Genomic DNA, 16,325 nt, shown 5'->3' with positions numbered 1-16,325 from the left:
TAATGAGGCATGAGGATATCAATACAAATCACTTTAAAGTATGATCCTGCAACGATGTCATTTACAAATCATGGGGGAAGTAATTTGTTTTGGGCAGAAGCAGATCTGTAACTTCATGCAGTTCAAGGCAGTTACAAAGGAATGACATCTGGCTCAAAACAGCCCTGAATAGGGTATGCTAGGAGGGGCAGTGATTTGCATTTCATACTGAAAAATATTTTCCAGAGTTTCTATCATGTATACAGTGCATCTCTTATTTCTATCCCAGCTGACGTTCCATTTTTTTGTTTGTTCAACAAAAGAAAAGAGTAGTTTAATTTTTTTTTTTTTTGAGTTTCTCCACCTTTTTCTATGCTCTCTGTTGTTCCATTTCGACAAAGTTTTCTCTTAGCACACTTCTACCCACCACCCCTCAAGCAGAAAAGAAGTACTGTAAAGCAGGCAGCAGTGAGATGTTGCTTTGCTGTGGGAAGTCAGACTGCAATCTCGAATATGGAGTTTGGTCCAGAGAACCTGCACAGAAGGTCCTGTAGGACTAGCCAAGTTTTCCCGCAGAGGTCTGGACGAAGTCCTGGTAGGGGCCAAACTTGGATCCATGCCCTATGATTCAGGGGAAAAGTGCACCATGATCCTTCTTACACCTAGTTTTGGTGTTTGGGTCATGGAGGGAACATGCATTCACAGACACTACTGAGTCCTTAGGTCTGCATGACCCAAGCTCTTGAGAAAACAACAACTACTGCCAGAGTATGACAGGAGTAAAAATCCATCAAGATACAGAGATACAATAAAAAAGTCAAGATTAGGATCTGAATTATTAAAATACTTGTTTATAAATGTATTGAAGTTGATTTAAATTTGCATGCACATTCAGCCTTTTAATTGAGCCAGCTCCTAATATCCAAAAGTTGCTTGAAGGTCCTGGGAAAAACAGCAATTATTTAAACAAGATATTTTGTTTGCTTGATATTTGATTATTTTAGAAAGGGAACCTGACTGTAATAGGGAAGATGAATCAGATACTGCTGTATTTACCACATGGGGATGGACAATCAAGTAAAAACCATGAAGTAAATAAAATACTTCAAATGAAGAAAGAACACAATACTTCTTATGTAGCATAATAACAGTCAAATTCATTCAAGACATTCAGTCAATCTGAAAAGAGTACAAATTTCAACAACTGAACCCCCCCCACCCCAACACTATTTAAAACCATTTGAAATCACACATATGATCATCCTGGGCTCAGATTTTAAGGTGAACACTGAGTATTGGTGTTAGAAAGATATTTGTCTTACCAGTAACTATACTGGTAACGTGGCAACTTAGCACAGGGTTTCTTTAAGAATCTTTTGCTGGGCACTAAAAAAATCAGGTATTGGTCTAATGGTATTATAGCATGTTTATTCTTAAATGTCATATATGTGCAAGTTTTGTCCATGCTCTGTGCAAAGTCAAAGATTTTTTTTTTTTTTGTAACATAGGCGCTTATCAGGAACTTGGTAAGTCAGAGACTGAAACTTGCTACTTTAGGTTTTCAAGGGCCTTGCTCTGCTGATGCTGCAAAGACAAACTGTAAGAGTTGATCCTTTTTAGGACTAAGAACTGAAATGTAACCAGGATACCAGCTTACCAAACAGTCGCCAGGCTGGAAAGGGTATGACTGTTTACCCAATTGAGTTTCACAGAGTTCACTGGTCCATTGTGTTCTCAGATTAAAGTGGAATTTAAACTCAATCAGATCCCAAGAAGCATGCACTCTTCTAGAGATCCTAGAGTTGGATGGTAGGTATGTAGCAGGGAGTATTAATTTTCCCCAGTTTGTGAGGAAAAATAAGCAAGAAAATGAAGCCTTTCCTTTCTTTGTGTATGCAAAGACTAGCTGTAAACTGATAAGTTTCAGCTCAGGCTTCAAACCCAGAGAGGTTCCTCCACTGACATCTGCTGGTGAAGGGCTACACGAGTGCATCCCTATGTGCCCTGAAACACCAGCTGTTATCATCTGTTTGCTCAGAGGTAGCTCAGACTTCCACTTAAACATTTTAAGGGAAAGAGCTTGTTTTGTAAGTACTGTACTCATATCCCTGGGAAAACTTTTTATCTCTCAAGCACTTATATCAGGATTTTATTACATGCATGGGATGTATATGAATAAGCTACACAAACCAAATTTAATTCTTCTTTAAGGGTTTTAACTTCACAGAAATGACACCAACAGACATCCAGCTTCTATAAATGAAGTTCAGATTGAACTAAAAATGCTTACTGAGTATTGCACAGTCACATTCAATAGCCTTCAGGTAACATATGTGTGACAACCACAGATGAGAAACTGAATAAATATGCAAACTATCTATCTTTCTTTCCTTTCTTTTTTTCTTCCAAGTGAGCCCTTCAATACAGAGATTATGTAGATTGATAAGGAGGAACTTTGCCACCTACAATCTATATGCCCTGTAATAGAGAGTCTCCAGGATGCAGAACTGAACACCTTTCAGAATTGAAATTTCAAATGTTTCCTCAGGTTCAGAATGGCCACATAAAATGCTATATTCTTAAACCAGACACATTCAATGGGGTCACCAAGGTTTATAAAATGCTGACTTTGGAACCCCAGCTGTATTAGATTGAAAATCATGAATCATTTTATATAACATTGTTATCATAACAGCTGTATTTGTGCGGGATTTTTAACTTAGTAGATTTTTCCAGGTATTTTTCATATCAGGGAATCATTAGAATATTTGCATGATATAAAGAAATACTGGAATATTTCTATAACATTTATCACAATTGCCTCTATTGAGATTTTAAAAGCACTGAGGTATGAATGTAGCAGTATCCTGCTTAATATGTATGTGGATACTATCTGTATCATGGTGGGTCACCTATCACTTCTGAAGGAGTTTGGGCCTCCCTCAAAGGCTTTGCTATGTTTTGGTTTCACATTTCATCCAAAGGAATACATTGTTTTGGTTTTGTGCATCACAGAAAGGGAGGGGACAAGAGTATTTGCAAGATATAGATGGAAGTTCAGAAATCAGTAAAGCTATCATGCATTTATTTAAGCTTTAATGCTTCTCTACCGGAGTAAAAGTCCTCAGAGAATTCTGGTATAGTGGGATTTATCCTCTATTACAATAACGTATGACTCTGTTGCAATCTGAAAGGCAAAGTTCTTACTAAATTGACTATCAGTCAATTAAAAACCTTGTATATACCTTGTATGTAAACCTTGTACAAGAAATCAGAGGGAAAATGAGATCAAGTCCAAAATTGCAGACTTTTAAAGTTATTAGTGAAATCACCAAAAAACTAATTCACAAATAACTAACTTTCTCAAGAGAAGCTGTTTGAATCATTATGAGAGCCATAAATGAAATACAATAAAATAAATAAATACAAATTATTAAACATTTTAAAAAAGCTTTTAGCACATGTCAATGAGCAGGATATGTCCCTAAATTATTTTTCCCACCATAATTGTTTTATTATTTCATTCACATAAGCCACCTTGCAGCTGGCCTGTCTTCCAAAAGACCTCCAAAATAAAAGAAATAGCATGATTTAGTGAGCAGAGTGAATCCCAACTATGTATTTCTGTATGGACATGAGCATATTTGATGGAAAGAAGGAATTACTTGGTAAGGCATCCAAATACAATGACTGAATGATATAAGAAGCCCACTGGATTTCTCACACAAAACAGGAAAATCCTATCACCACGCGATGCTTGTACAAAGCTAGCATAACAGGTGGCTAAGAAACAGCACACTGCTATCCACCTGATTTGCTAGAACTGTAGCTGTATGCCTCCATCTGACCCAGCCTGTATTTCAGGTTAATCTGTAATTAGGCCCGGCATTAATGACTGCGGGACCAAGGGCTAAGTGCACAGTTCTGTGACACATTCCTTTAGCAACAAGGCTGAGTGTGCCAGCACAACTATTTATGGGGCTGCATTGCACACTGCAAATTATTAAACACTGACAAGTTAAAAACAAAGTTTTTCTGTGGAGAGTTGGTTGATTTTTTTAACCTGTCTTCACTTCTACAGCTGAGAGTGGAAGAAAGGCGGGAATGAAATTTTACCTTTGCTATGATTATACTCATTCCCAATGATCCTCGCTGCCAGGTTAAACCTTGAGGCCACAAAATTATTCCCTGTGAGCATAAGTTAAAGTCAACTTCAGACAGCTCAGAACTACATTAGCAGAAAGAAAAGATGAAGCACAATGGGGCATAAAAACATTTTTACATATTCCTCTGCTAATCAGTGCTGATCCTCAGTCAGCCCTCATAGTGGGAGCTAACATTTTAGCACCACATAGATAAGTTTTAGTATAGAGTGAAAGTTTTAGGGAACACAGATAATGGAAAGTTCTGTTTCAGTTTATCAAAGGTAAAGTTGAAACAATAGTGTTTCTAATCTTCCTCCAAAATCAACTACTCCCAGTTTAGCGTGATAAAACTAGCTAATGTGGGGGGGAAAGCACCTTCTCCCTGCTCTTTCAGAATGAGGAATTCTCAACCTTCTGAAAAAAGTCTATTCTAAAAGAGTTTGAGAAGCACCTCACATAGCAAATTACAGATAAGAGCAGTTCAGCAAAAAGGCATCTTAGCTGCCTTTATACTTTAGCCTATTTAGAGAGGAGGTTCTTGTCTTCCAGTTGCCAATGATCACTTCCTTGAAGCAAGGACTGGTGCTCAAAGGGCCTCTAACTCATGTAGAGTGGGATGGAGAAGGGAGAGGAAAGAAGAAGAAAAGGAGAAATCTAACCTGACTTCTTGGGGCTTCATGTGAGCACAAGCAATGACACAGGAGAGGAAGAAATGTGGTGCTGAGAGACTAGGAGATGAGCTAATTTCAGTGCCTGCTAGCTTATCTGTTATCATAAAACTCCTGTTAGACCACAGCACAGTGAATACTTTAGCAGCATAGGTCCATACTGCCAGAGAAAAAAATTCCAGCTTTCCATCACCTCATCTCTCTTTTTATTACTTCCATGTGATTCCCTGCCTCCCTCTCTTTGGCCATGCACTTAACTGAACTGGAGAACATGTCAGGATGAAAATAATAAAAAAGATTTTTAGTTGCAGAAAAGCTTGTTGGTTTTTCGGTTGGTTTTGGTGGTGGTTTTGTGTTTGTTTGGGTTTTTTTTTTTTGTTTGTTTGTTTGTTTTTAAAGAAAAATATATGTTGAGCTAGAGGTTTTGTCTGAGACAATAGATGATAAACATTTACTTTGTTGGTCAAAGATGCTCTAACCTTCCACACCATCTCTTCAGGTCATCTTGTTCAAATGTGAGACCGAAGCCAGATGGGACAACTGGTTTGGTTTAGAAATCATGGGGATTTTTACTACTGTAACACTGCTGGGGACACCATGTGGGCACATGAATAAGCACTGGTGTAAAATTGTCCGGCACTACTTGAATCAGTAACATAAACAAAATGTTTTTCTCCAACAATGGCCTGAAGTCACTACCTCAAATCACATTAATATTAAATGCTCATAAAAATTTATGATAAAAATTTAATAAAGAAGACAATAATCGAATTAGGCAAGAAAATCAAAAGTTGGCTTTACACCTATTTCTCAAAGAACCTAAAACAAGTTAACTAGGGATGGAGCTTGAAGACTTAGGAAAAAGTAACTAAGTGCTGAATATGTGCTGAATTGTATTATATTTCAGCTATGGCTGTTGCCTTGATTGTTCTTCATGCCTTAAGACTCAGTCTTCTACAATTTACTGATGCCAACTGATTAACTTAAGGCAGTAAACATTGTGTAATAATAGGAATGATAGATGTAGATAGTTTAATGTCTTATTAACTATCTATGAATTTCCTTCTTAGTGTTCAAGAAGTCAAAATTAAAAGGTACCTTCTTACATACCTAAAAGTAATAAAGAAATAAAGTTTTCAACTGTAACTTCTGCACCTAGCTTTGAAAGTCTTGAAAAAAAGAATTGACTGCTATCTTGTGCTAGTAGAACTGGTCTGCAAAATGTTTAGAAAAATTAATAAGTATAAAACAGATTTTCACAAAACACAGTATGGTTTGGGTTGGAAGGAACAATAAAGACCATCTATTTCCTACCCCCTGCCATGCCTTCCACTACATCAGGTTGCTCAGAATCCTATTAAACCTGGCCTTGAACACTTCCAGGGATGGGGCAGCCACAACTTCTCTGGGTAACCTGTGCCAGGGCCTCCCCACCCTCAAAGGGAAGAATTTCTTCCTAATACCTAATGTAAAAATGCCCTCTTTCAGTTCAAAGCCATTCCCCCTTGTCCTGTCACACTATGCCCTTGTCAAAAGTCCCCTTCCAGCTCTCTTGTAGCCCCTTTAGGTATTGGAAGGGACTCAAAGCTCTCCTGAGTGCCTTTCCTTCTCCAGGCTCACAAACCCAACTCTCTCAACCTTTCCCTACAGCAGAGGCTCTCCAGCCCCCTGAGCACCTTCTTGGCCTACTCTGGAATCAGTCCATGTCCTTTGCATGTTGAGGGCCCCATAATTAGAGGCATTTCCTGCAATGTAAATCAGCTTAGGATATATAGCATTATGAACTTACTGAATAAAAATACCTGTTTATTATCAGCATTCCCAGTCTTCCATCCAGTTTGACTTTTCTTGATTCACTGAAGGGAACAAGCTTCTGAAATTGTGTGTGCCAGGTCACGTAATCTGCTACTCCCACAAATATCTTGCTGTTGTCTCTTGCAAGGCTCAGTGGTATCCCTAAAGATCATTTAGGTGATCTGCTACCAAGCAAGTCCACTTGTACTTTACCTGGGTGGGCTTTGGTCAGTATATGCCACTTCTTATCAGGTAGGATCCTTTTGCCTCTTTGGTTGTCCTATCAGACATTCCCACGATAACTGATCTTTAAGATTTTCATTGGAAACCAGTTTATATTGAGAGACCTCATTAATTATATATCCTGGAACAGTGGCACCATTAGGATGAATAGCAACACAGCAAACTTGGAAGGGCAAGGGGAAGAGTCACTCACCAGTCTTTAAAGCAAATATTAGGTCATCAAACTCTTGTGATTCTTCATCAGCAACTAATGAGCTGGTACTGCATCCTCCAGAAGAGTGGAAAACATTACCAATTTGTGTACTCTGCTTAAAGGCAGCACTAGCTTGACTAACAGGCTGCAAGGATGCCCTCTCCCAGTCTGCAGGCACCTGCAGAGTTTAAAAAGACACAAAATTCAGTAATCATCAAAACTATAGTACAAAAACTGGAAATTATGACCAGAGCTGAACTGAAGACCAAGAGATTTTGGAACCAGCTATTCTGTCATTTCTATAATGAACCAGGAAGTCTTTTTAACCTTTTCAATAAATTGTATCTATATAGCTATATCTATAGATATATCTATAGGCTATATCTAGGTCTAGATATAGGTCTATTTATCTATATCTCCCCTTCCCTTGCCTTTCCTTTCCTCCTGTATTGGGTTTTCATGGCAAAGTTTTGGTAGTGGGGAGGGGTACAGGGGGGCCTACTGGAGTGGCTTCTGTGAGAAGCTTCTGGAAGATTCCTCCACGCCTAGTTGAGCAGCCCCTGGCAGCTGCAAAGATGTATCCACTGCCACATCTGGGCCAATTAGAAATGGTGGCTCTGTGATAACATACTTAAGAAGAAGAATAAAAAAAAGGATTATTGTGCAGATGTAACTGTGGCCAGGGAAGAGCAGGGTGAGAATTTGTGAGAGGAACAATTCTGCAGACACCAGAATCAGTGGAGAAGGAGAGGGAGAAGGTGCTCCAGATGCAAGACCTGGGATTCTCTTGCAGCCTGTGGTGCAGACCCTGAGGAAGCAGCTGTGCCCCTGCAACCCATGGAGGAGCCCCATGCCAGAGCAGGGGGGTGCCTGAGAGGAGGCTGTGAGAGGTGTTCAAAGACCATGCTGGGGCCTGTCCATGAAGGACTATGCCCCTTGGAAGGAAGACCTATGCTGCAGCAGTCTGGGGAGGACTCTTGCCTGTGGGATGGACTCCCACTGGGTAAATTCATGGAGAACATCTTCTGTACAAGGGACCCCATGTTTAAGTATGAGAAGGACTCCTCTCCCTGAGGAGCTGCAGAAGCTATGGGTGATGAACTGACCATAACCTCCATTCCTCGTCTCCCTGTGCTGCTGAAGGAGGTATTAGACCTGGGAAAGAAGGAGGGTTGGTGAAGGGGAAAAGGTGTTTTTAAGTTTGTTTGTTTTTTTTTTTTTCATTATGCTGCTCTGATTTTGTTAGCAATAAATTAAATTAAAATTGCTAAGTATATCTCTATATCATCCACTTTAAATGGTGCCTGGCATCCAGGCAAGGTAAACCCACTACACTTTCCCTTCCCTGTTTTTTCCCATCTTCCCTTTTTTTCCCCTTTTACCTTTTCCCATTTCTACTCCCTTCCTTTCCCCTTTCCATTCCATTCCATTCCATTCCATTCCAATTTTATTCTAACTTTATTAAAATTTCTAGAAGTGGACATCTATATATGACTATGGAGAACTACAGAGCACTCTTACCTCTTCCATAGCACTGATGAGGTTCTGCGTGGACTTGCTGATCTCTCCTCCTCCAGCTGGCAGACCACTTCCATGTGTGAAAAATGCTGATCCTGGAGTTGCATGCCCATTCATGTCAACAGTGTAACTTGCTTTCACAGGACAGCAAAGTTGGTTGTGCAGGATAAAATATACCACAAAGACATAAAGACCCTTAAACAGAGATTGAAAGAGAACAGCAGGCTGTGAAATGCTAGGAGCTTGGTTCAGAACTTTCTGTGCAAAATAATGGATGAAATCACCGTCCATCAGAGATCTAAAAGTTACAGTAAGTTTATATCCTGAGTTCTTCAGCTAAAAAACACACAAGCATGCACGTGTATGCACGTGCACACACATACACACACATATACACAAGTATTTGAAAATTATTATTTAGTTGAACCTACAGAGTTGCAAAGGAAAGCCACGACCCCAAAACCAACAAAACCAACAAAACCAACTTGAGTTTCACAGTTGTCATAACAGTGAAAATGAGGTTAAAGGCCTTCCTTATAATAGTATTTGGCTGCTGTTCCTTAGCCACAATTCTTCATTTTCTTACTGACCTGCTAGCTTTTTGTAATCTTTACCTCATGCAAACTGCACTGCTGCTGTCACAGATACCATAACTACAAATTAAATATTTTGTGATATGCACTAATTCAGCACTGATTTTCATTTCTGATTACAACAAAGGCTTTGTTGTATGCTTCTGCAGTTCTTCTTTAAAACTTGCTAATTTTGACCTTTGGTTTGAGCCAAGACAAATAATATAACTATGTTTCATGTTTATAAAGAAATCCAGTAATTGAACTTCTCGATAAGAAATCTGACTTACTTTAATCTTACCAATTGCTGCAATACAATTACATTTGCAATGTTTTCTTTTATTCACATTGTTCTCTAGAACCCTGGAGCCAATTGTACTAAACAGAACAATTCATTTTAAAGGTTTCCACCGGCATGGAAGTACTAACTGGGATTACAAATAGTAAGGGGTTTCATCTAATTATATTTGTGAATTCCTAACAAAAGGAATTTTGAAAATACTGGAAAAAATAAGAGACTGCAAATACCCAACAGCACTTCATGATACATAGACCGATAATTTCTTTTGCCAAAACGATATGACAAAATCATCTGGTCCAAGTGATACATAAGACAAGCTAATGGGATTCAACAGGATTTCAATCTCAGCTGATTAAACACTGGAAATACTCTCACACAGCTGATATTAGATCATACAGCTCTGCATATTAGATTTTTTAACAGAAAACTACCAAACAAAAGTGCTAAAACCACTAAAAACTATTTTGAGGAAACATGTTCCTACTTTTTCATATTGTTGTTTATTTGTCATGACAACTCAGAGCATTACACTGAGAGGAAATTTCTTCGTGATACATATAAGCAAATACATTCCATAAAATAGATGTAAACACATTTGAGACACTAAAAAGGAACTAAAATATCTTTTCATTCCATAAACAAGTTCAAGGACTCTGACATACATCAAACATAATGGGGCCAGCAAATGGATTTATTTTAATTTAGGTTGTTATGAATATGAAAAGGACAAAACCCTCAAGAAGAACAGATTATTGTGACAATACAAAATTCAGAGTAGCCTCTGGCAGTTCAGTCTCTGAGGACCTAGCCACAAAAGTTGCACACACATTTCAAGTAGTTTTGTACTTTTCAAGAAAACCCATTAGCGGAACTGCACAGCCCAGTCATTTGAAATTGCAGGGACATGTGGCATAGGCATACAAGGTCCATGACAAGTCACTCTGCTGTGTAGCCTCAAGTGTGGACACCCAATTTTCTAAAACCCTCACAGAATGCAGTGTCACAATGATCTCCTTAACTTGATCTGTATCCTGATGTAATTCTCTGCAGATGGATGATGAGACAACTACCCTGGGTTCCTCCATAATAATCACATGGACACAGGAAGGTTATTTTAATACCTAAGGACAGGAGAAGTCAAAAGCTGAGACAGATAGCAGAGCCAAAAACTGTGTTTTACTTCTCCCATCTCATAAATTGTTAGAGCAATATCTTACAAACAGATGCTTATACCAAATGAAACCCAACACTCCTAAGCAGGCAATACATTTACACAGGGATTCTTGCTAGACAGAGAATTCCTTGCTTGGCTGGACAAGGAATTCTTTCATCTATATTCCTCTCTAAATCTAGAACCTCAAGAAGATAATGCTCTGTAGATGTGAGTTTCTTTGTATCATCACTATAGTTTTGTTTCAAGCACCAAAAGGCTTTTGTGGTCATATTCTGACAGTCCTGTATCCCTGTTGAAAACCCCCAGGAAGGTCATTAAGAAGTTAAAACAAGTCAAATGATGCTGCCCAGATAGCACTGAGTTCCAAAGACCATACACATGTCATGCAGTAAATCATATGGATTTCTGTTTCTTTTCAAGCCAGCAGCTACCAAGGTGTTTACTCTGAAAGAGCATGGTCAGCATGCAGATACTTAGGTTGTTGTCAGCGCAACCACAGCTTTCACAGTTTCAGTGGGTTTTTTCAAAAGCACCAGTCTGAGAATTGAACTATCTTTCGTCATGCTTTTGATTCATGTTTCTTTTAACTTCAATCCTTAACACTGTAAAAATAGTTATAAATTGCTATGAGAATAAGGTTGTTGCATTGTAATATATGTTTTTCTGTGTTTATCATATAAACAGCTCTAGGCAACTTGGAACTACTGTACATTTTCAGAGACTCACAGACCTTGTTCTTGCTGGCTGGGCTAAGAATGAAATGAAGACAATAGTTAATTTCTGCTGACAGGCCTGCTGGGAACTTACAGTCCTCCATAAGGACTGAAAAGAGGTTGGTCAAGGTGTGGATATTAGTTAACACAGGCAATGAAATTCTGTTAAATTTACGGGAAATATTATTTTTTATTGGAAGTTTTCATAAAAAAAAAACTAACCTAAACCCAAACCCCAAAATCTCCGCCTAGAGCCAGCAACCTCTGCTGTTGCATATATATTGGGAGCCATGCTCCTCAACTCAAAAGCATGTGCTGGGGGGCCAGGAAAGTCTCTTGGGTCCCAGATTAAAATGACTGACTAATAATCTAAGAGTTTGACCTGGGCTCCATGGAAGCACACTGAACAACTAAGCTAAAGAACTATGGCTCTGGAGGATTTAATAGTAATTCTACATAAATTCTGTGTGCTGGGCCCACAGGACTACTGAGAAAACATTAAACCCTATTTCATTTATGGTTAAATTATGATAGTAGTGTTAGTACATTGCCACAGTAAAAGATCAAAGAAAAAGGAGGTAGTAATGTATTTCCTATGGTGGAAGGTAGAAAATGCTTCAAGCAGACAAGTAGATTGTCCCAAAGGAGGGAGCACAAACAGGCAACTTATAGCTCTCAAACATGGTGCTTATATGAAAAAAGCCTGCAAGTGACTTTCTGCAGAGACTGCTGGTTGTTTTACTGATATTTGCTCATGGAAGACAATTAAGCTCTTACCATTTCATCTCAGCAAGCTGGTCTGGCTCATAATCTCTTTTGTAGTGTTATGTCAGGGAAAAAAAATCCATATAAACACAGGTACAACTGTCTGAAAGAAAGCCCACATGGAAAAGTTTGATGGGATATTTTTGTTCAGCAAGGTCGGAGCAGCCTCAGTGCTGCTCTAGGTTATGCCAGGTAGTTCACCTTACAAGAGACAGTCATGGAGAAGGCAGTGGGAAGTGACAGAATGAGAGAGAGTGGTCTTAAGTTGAAACGGGGCAGGTTCCAACTGGATATGAGGAAAACATATTTAATGTAGAGGTAACTAAGCACTGGAGCAACCTGTCTAAAAAGACTGTGGAAATTACTCCATAGAAGAAGAAGGGAGTTTTTTTCTGGTATATATGTACAAAATATAATTGGTGAGAGTGCTTTGTTCATGCATGTGTGGGAGGTGGGTTTTCCTATGCAACAGATTGGCTTATTTATTTTGAGGAGCAGTTGTAGGAAGCTACTAAATTATTAAGGACAGAATGCATTCAGTCATTTTACACCTCATGAGATGCAATACAGGACTGGAGGACTGATCCACAGGAAACCTTCATTGCACACTGAACACTAAGAGTTTCTCCATCTCTGTGTCTAACTGTGTGTGTTCCAACTTACTGTGATGACACTACAGTACATCTAAATTTGAAAACTGAGCTAACTCTGTTACTAGTAATGAGTAAGGATAAAACAGATTGTAGGCAATCAACAAATCTTTTCATCATCTCCTTTTTACATACAGAGAGAAAACCAAGATGCTTACTGCATCATGTGATTCTGTTATTCTTCTGATAAACACAAGCACACCAAGGCATTAGACTTATTTTTGAAGCTAATATACATAATATTTCTCCTACAAGTATTTTAACCATGTCTGAGGTATCCTACCCTGAAAATTGCAGAACCTGTTTTTCACAGAGAAGTTCATTCAGATACTATCATATGTTTTAGAGGAATGGTATTTCTATATATAAAACTAAAGTATCTTAAGAGGACTTTTGTGAACAAAAAGTAATGTCATCACTCCATTTTAGCTATTCCTCAACCTCCTTCTGGGTATAGATCAGAACTAAAAAAAAAAAAAAAAACTAATTTAATTTAAATTAAATTTCATTTGGAAAATTTTGTTTGTTAACTATCATCACATGACTATCACTAAAAGTTACTCTTCTTAAGGAGAATACTTAAAGCAAAATCAAGGCTTATGAAGAAAGCTAATGTCTTGGTCAGACTACAAATTTCAGTTACCAGAAATATCTCATTCTGATCCTTAAAACACAGTGGCTAAAAAATACATTATTATTTTTACAGTTACACCTTCATTCATGCAAGGTGGTAAAAACACCCCAATAAAGCACAGAAACCTATCTTGGACAACTGAAGAATTGTCCATACTTGGATCAGCTTTTGACACTCTTTGTCATTAGTGTAATTTCTGTATGGTAGTTTATGTTTTGCTTAGTCTTACTGCAGATTTTTAATTTTATCAGAGTGAGATTTAATTTCATTCTCTGTCTGGACTGTGCTAATTTACTGTTGACAACCAGTCCTAGGAAGTCCTTTCCTTGTTAATTTAGTGATCACACTATTCTTCTTGGTTGGCTCTCAATGGTCAGAGGTGCTGCTGCCACTTCTGGTGGTGTGCTACTGAGTGCCTTGGTTGATTTCTTGGGAACTTCCCTAGGGTTTTCATTAATTTATGGGAAGTTCTTTATGTTGTTTTCCATCACTGGCTGGTCAAAGACTGCTGTGGATTAACCCTGATTTACATAAAAAGTGCCTACCTCTTTTGGGAAAATTATCAGTTGGATTAATATAAATAAATTGCATGTTTCACTAAGTTCAAAAGCTAGTCTCTGCAAAGCAAGAAATTACTCACAAAATTAAATTAATCATATTCAAGAAATTATAATCAGTGCCATTGTGCAATGCATGATTTAAATTTCATAATATCATCTTTCCTAATAATTTTTGATTTGTTATGGAATTGAATATTCATACATGCCGTAGTATTAATAATGTGAGCCAAGTGGCAAACACAAAATATATAATTATCTATTTTCTGCAAGGAACGTTTTCCTTCCTTTCCTGCTTCCCTTCCTTCCTTTTATTTTTTTAGAGATAATTGTAATAAATTGCAGGCATGGCATTTTTCTATGCAGTCTTCAATGTACATTTTATTTTGCCATTATTTTCTTCAATCATATTTTATTTTGAAAGCAGACTGAAGATCTTTTATTGTTGCTATTACAACAGAAGTATCATTTTAGTCACATGATACATCTGAAACCATCACCCAACCTCTCCCACTCATGGCTCTTCAGAAATAATAACCTTTGAAATATAAATCAAAGACCCAAGGTTTATATGTAGTTCTGTTTCTTAGTTTTCAAAGTGATTGTTGTAAAACTGTCTGTAGCAGTGCAGCTCCATCAGCTGATGATTGCATTTAGTAAGTAGACTTTGGAGCTGCTGTGTATCAAGTGTTAGAATGCTTATTTGCCGTTAAGCATCAGTTTTTATGAAACCATTGTAAATTCCTATCAATCCTGTAATTTATCTTGTCACAGTTTCAACTGTTAACATTTACTGCTTATCTGCACTTTGGTTCCTGAGGCATTTGCACCCCACTTTTCTCTGTACAACAAGATTTGAGTCAGTTACAGCTGAAGACCTAAAAATTAACATCAAAAGCAAAAACCCAACACTAAATGTAATCAAGGATAAATAAATGTAGTTCAGGACTGCAAAACCCATACCATGTCAGCAGGTCTCACCTTTTGAGCCAGACCTGTTGAGCCAGACCTGTTGAGCCAGCCAACTGCCACCACCCATGCACCCACCCATCCACCCAACGCACACACACAAGAACAGAAGCCACCTTAAAAAATGCCATGAAGAAAAGTAATAATTCATATATCTGTCATTAAATTGAAAGTGCATTTACAGGTCTGCCATGAGATATATTTATTTTGAGTGCTTTCAGGTTTTGGTAAAATTTTAATTCCACAGATAAACAGGTTACATGTATATTCTGTAATAATGAAAAAAAATATTGTGCTTTCAGCATTTTGAACAAGCTTTCCTGATACTAATGTCTGGTCTGAAACTTTAGTATACACTGCCAAGCCAAACTTGCCAACTGTGTCGATTGAGATAGAATAAGATTCTGTCCCTTCCTTCCAATGAAGTCATCCTGGAAATACAAAGAAAGCCTTATTTTTTGTATTTCAAGTTTAATTGAGAAAGAAAGAAATACTGAGTCAAATACTGAAGGTAGGAACTTGGGAGAGATGGAAGGAAAATATAGGAGAGCCAGCACTTAGAAGCAGCTTGCAATTTCCCCCACAGCTCTGCCTGCAGCCACTCCTTACGGAGTCAGTAAGACTCTGTGAGAGTCAGCAAATCTCAGCAACCACAAATGGTGGCAGAAGGTTAAGAACAAATAAGAGCAGACAAAGCATCCTGGCACCTCACTGCTCCCCATCCCTGTCCCAGTTCTTAGCCTGTGAATTTTTTCCCCCCTCAGCTTTTTTTCATTTTTCTTTCCTGCACAGGCAACAGAAACTGGAGACAACATCTTTTGAGGTCCTCTTTGCATTAGGTTCTTCTTGTGCTTTATCCTATGAGGAGGACCTCTCTGGTACCAAAAAGTAGCCAGATCACACACCAACGAAACCAGAATATTTGTCACTGATGAACCTTACACAAAAAAGAACAGGAAGATCAAACACAGTAAGGTTATGCTCATACATTTTTCAGCTCCTAGAAGTATCAGAGGTCATGAGTTTTCACATACACTTAGTAAAATTTTTTCAAATATTTACACTCATACTTTCTTGTCACAGTAAACATTTATAACCAAACCTACATTTTAGATCACACCTTCCAATCTAAGCCTACTACTGCTTTTATTTATTTCCCAGAGAAGAAAAGTTTGATGAAAAAGCCTTTGCAACCTCTGTTTCTAGTTAAAGAGAACAGTTTCTAGTTAAAGAGAACAGTCCCAGAACAGTTAATCCTCTAGTTATATCTGAAAGCAAGTTGAAAACTCAAACAAGAAGCTAGCAATTGAAAAAAACTACTTTCAAAAACCAGACAAACTAGCATCACAGTGTGCAGCCAAAAAAAAAAAAGAAGTACTCCTGCAACACATTATTATTTTTTTTGTAATTTTTTGTTAAAGCAGTAATTTCTATTTGTGTGTATTGATGA

General features: G+C 38.0%; 1 protein-coding gene across 3 annotated transcripts in view; it reads right to left on the bottom strand.

Moving 5' to 3' along the window:
• Nucleotides 1–13,006, bottom strand: part of LOC119695880 (adhesion G-protein coupled receptor V1-like) — a 55,120-nt gene extending 42,114 nt beyond the window's left edge. The window contains exons 1-3 of one of the 3 annotated variants that reach the window (XM_038125102.1): nt 12,078–13,006; nt 8,544–8,735; nt 7,023–7,200 (exon numbers count right to left, since the gene is read on the bottom strand). In XM_038125102.1, coding sequence (XP_037981030.1) covers nt 7,023–7,200; nt 8,544–8,735; nt 12,078–12,080 — 373 coding nt within the window. In that variant the 5' untranslated portion in view covers nt 12,081–13,006. The remainder of the gene's footprint in view (nt 1–7,022; nt 7,201–8,543; nt 8,736–12,077) is intronic. The other 2 variants (XM_038125103.1, XM_038125104.1) reach the window with 2 other exon arrangements.
• Nucleotides 13,007–16,325: the final 3,319 nt, after the last annotated feature.

The sequence above is a fragment of the Motacilla alba genome, chromosome Z (assembly GCF_015832195.1).
Source record: "Motacilla alba alba isolate MOTALB_02 chromosome Z, Motacilla_alba_V1.0_pri, whole genome shotgun sequence".
NCBI lineage: Eukaryota > Metazoa > Chordata > Aves > Passeriformes > Motacillidae > Motacilla > Motacilla alba.
The sequence above is the reverse complement of the archived record's forward strand: the minus strand, read 5'-3'. Positions and strand labels throughout refer to the sequence as shown.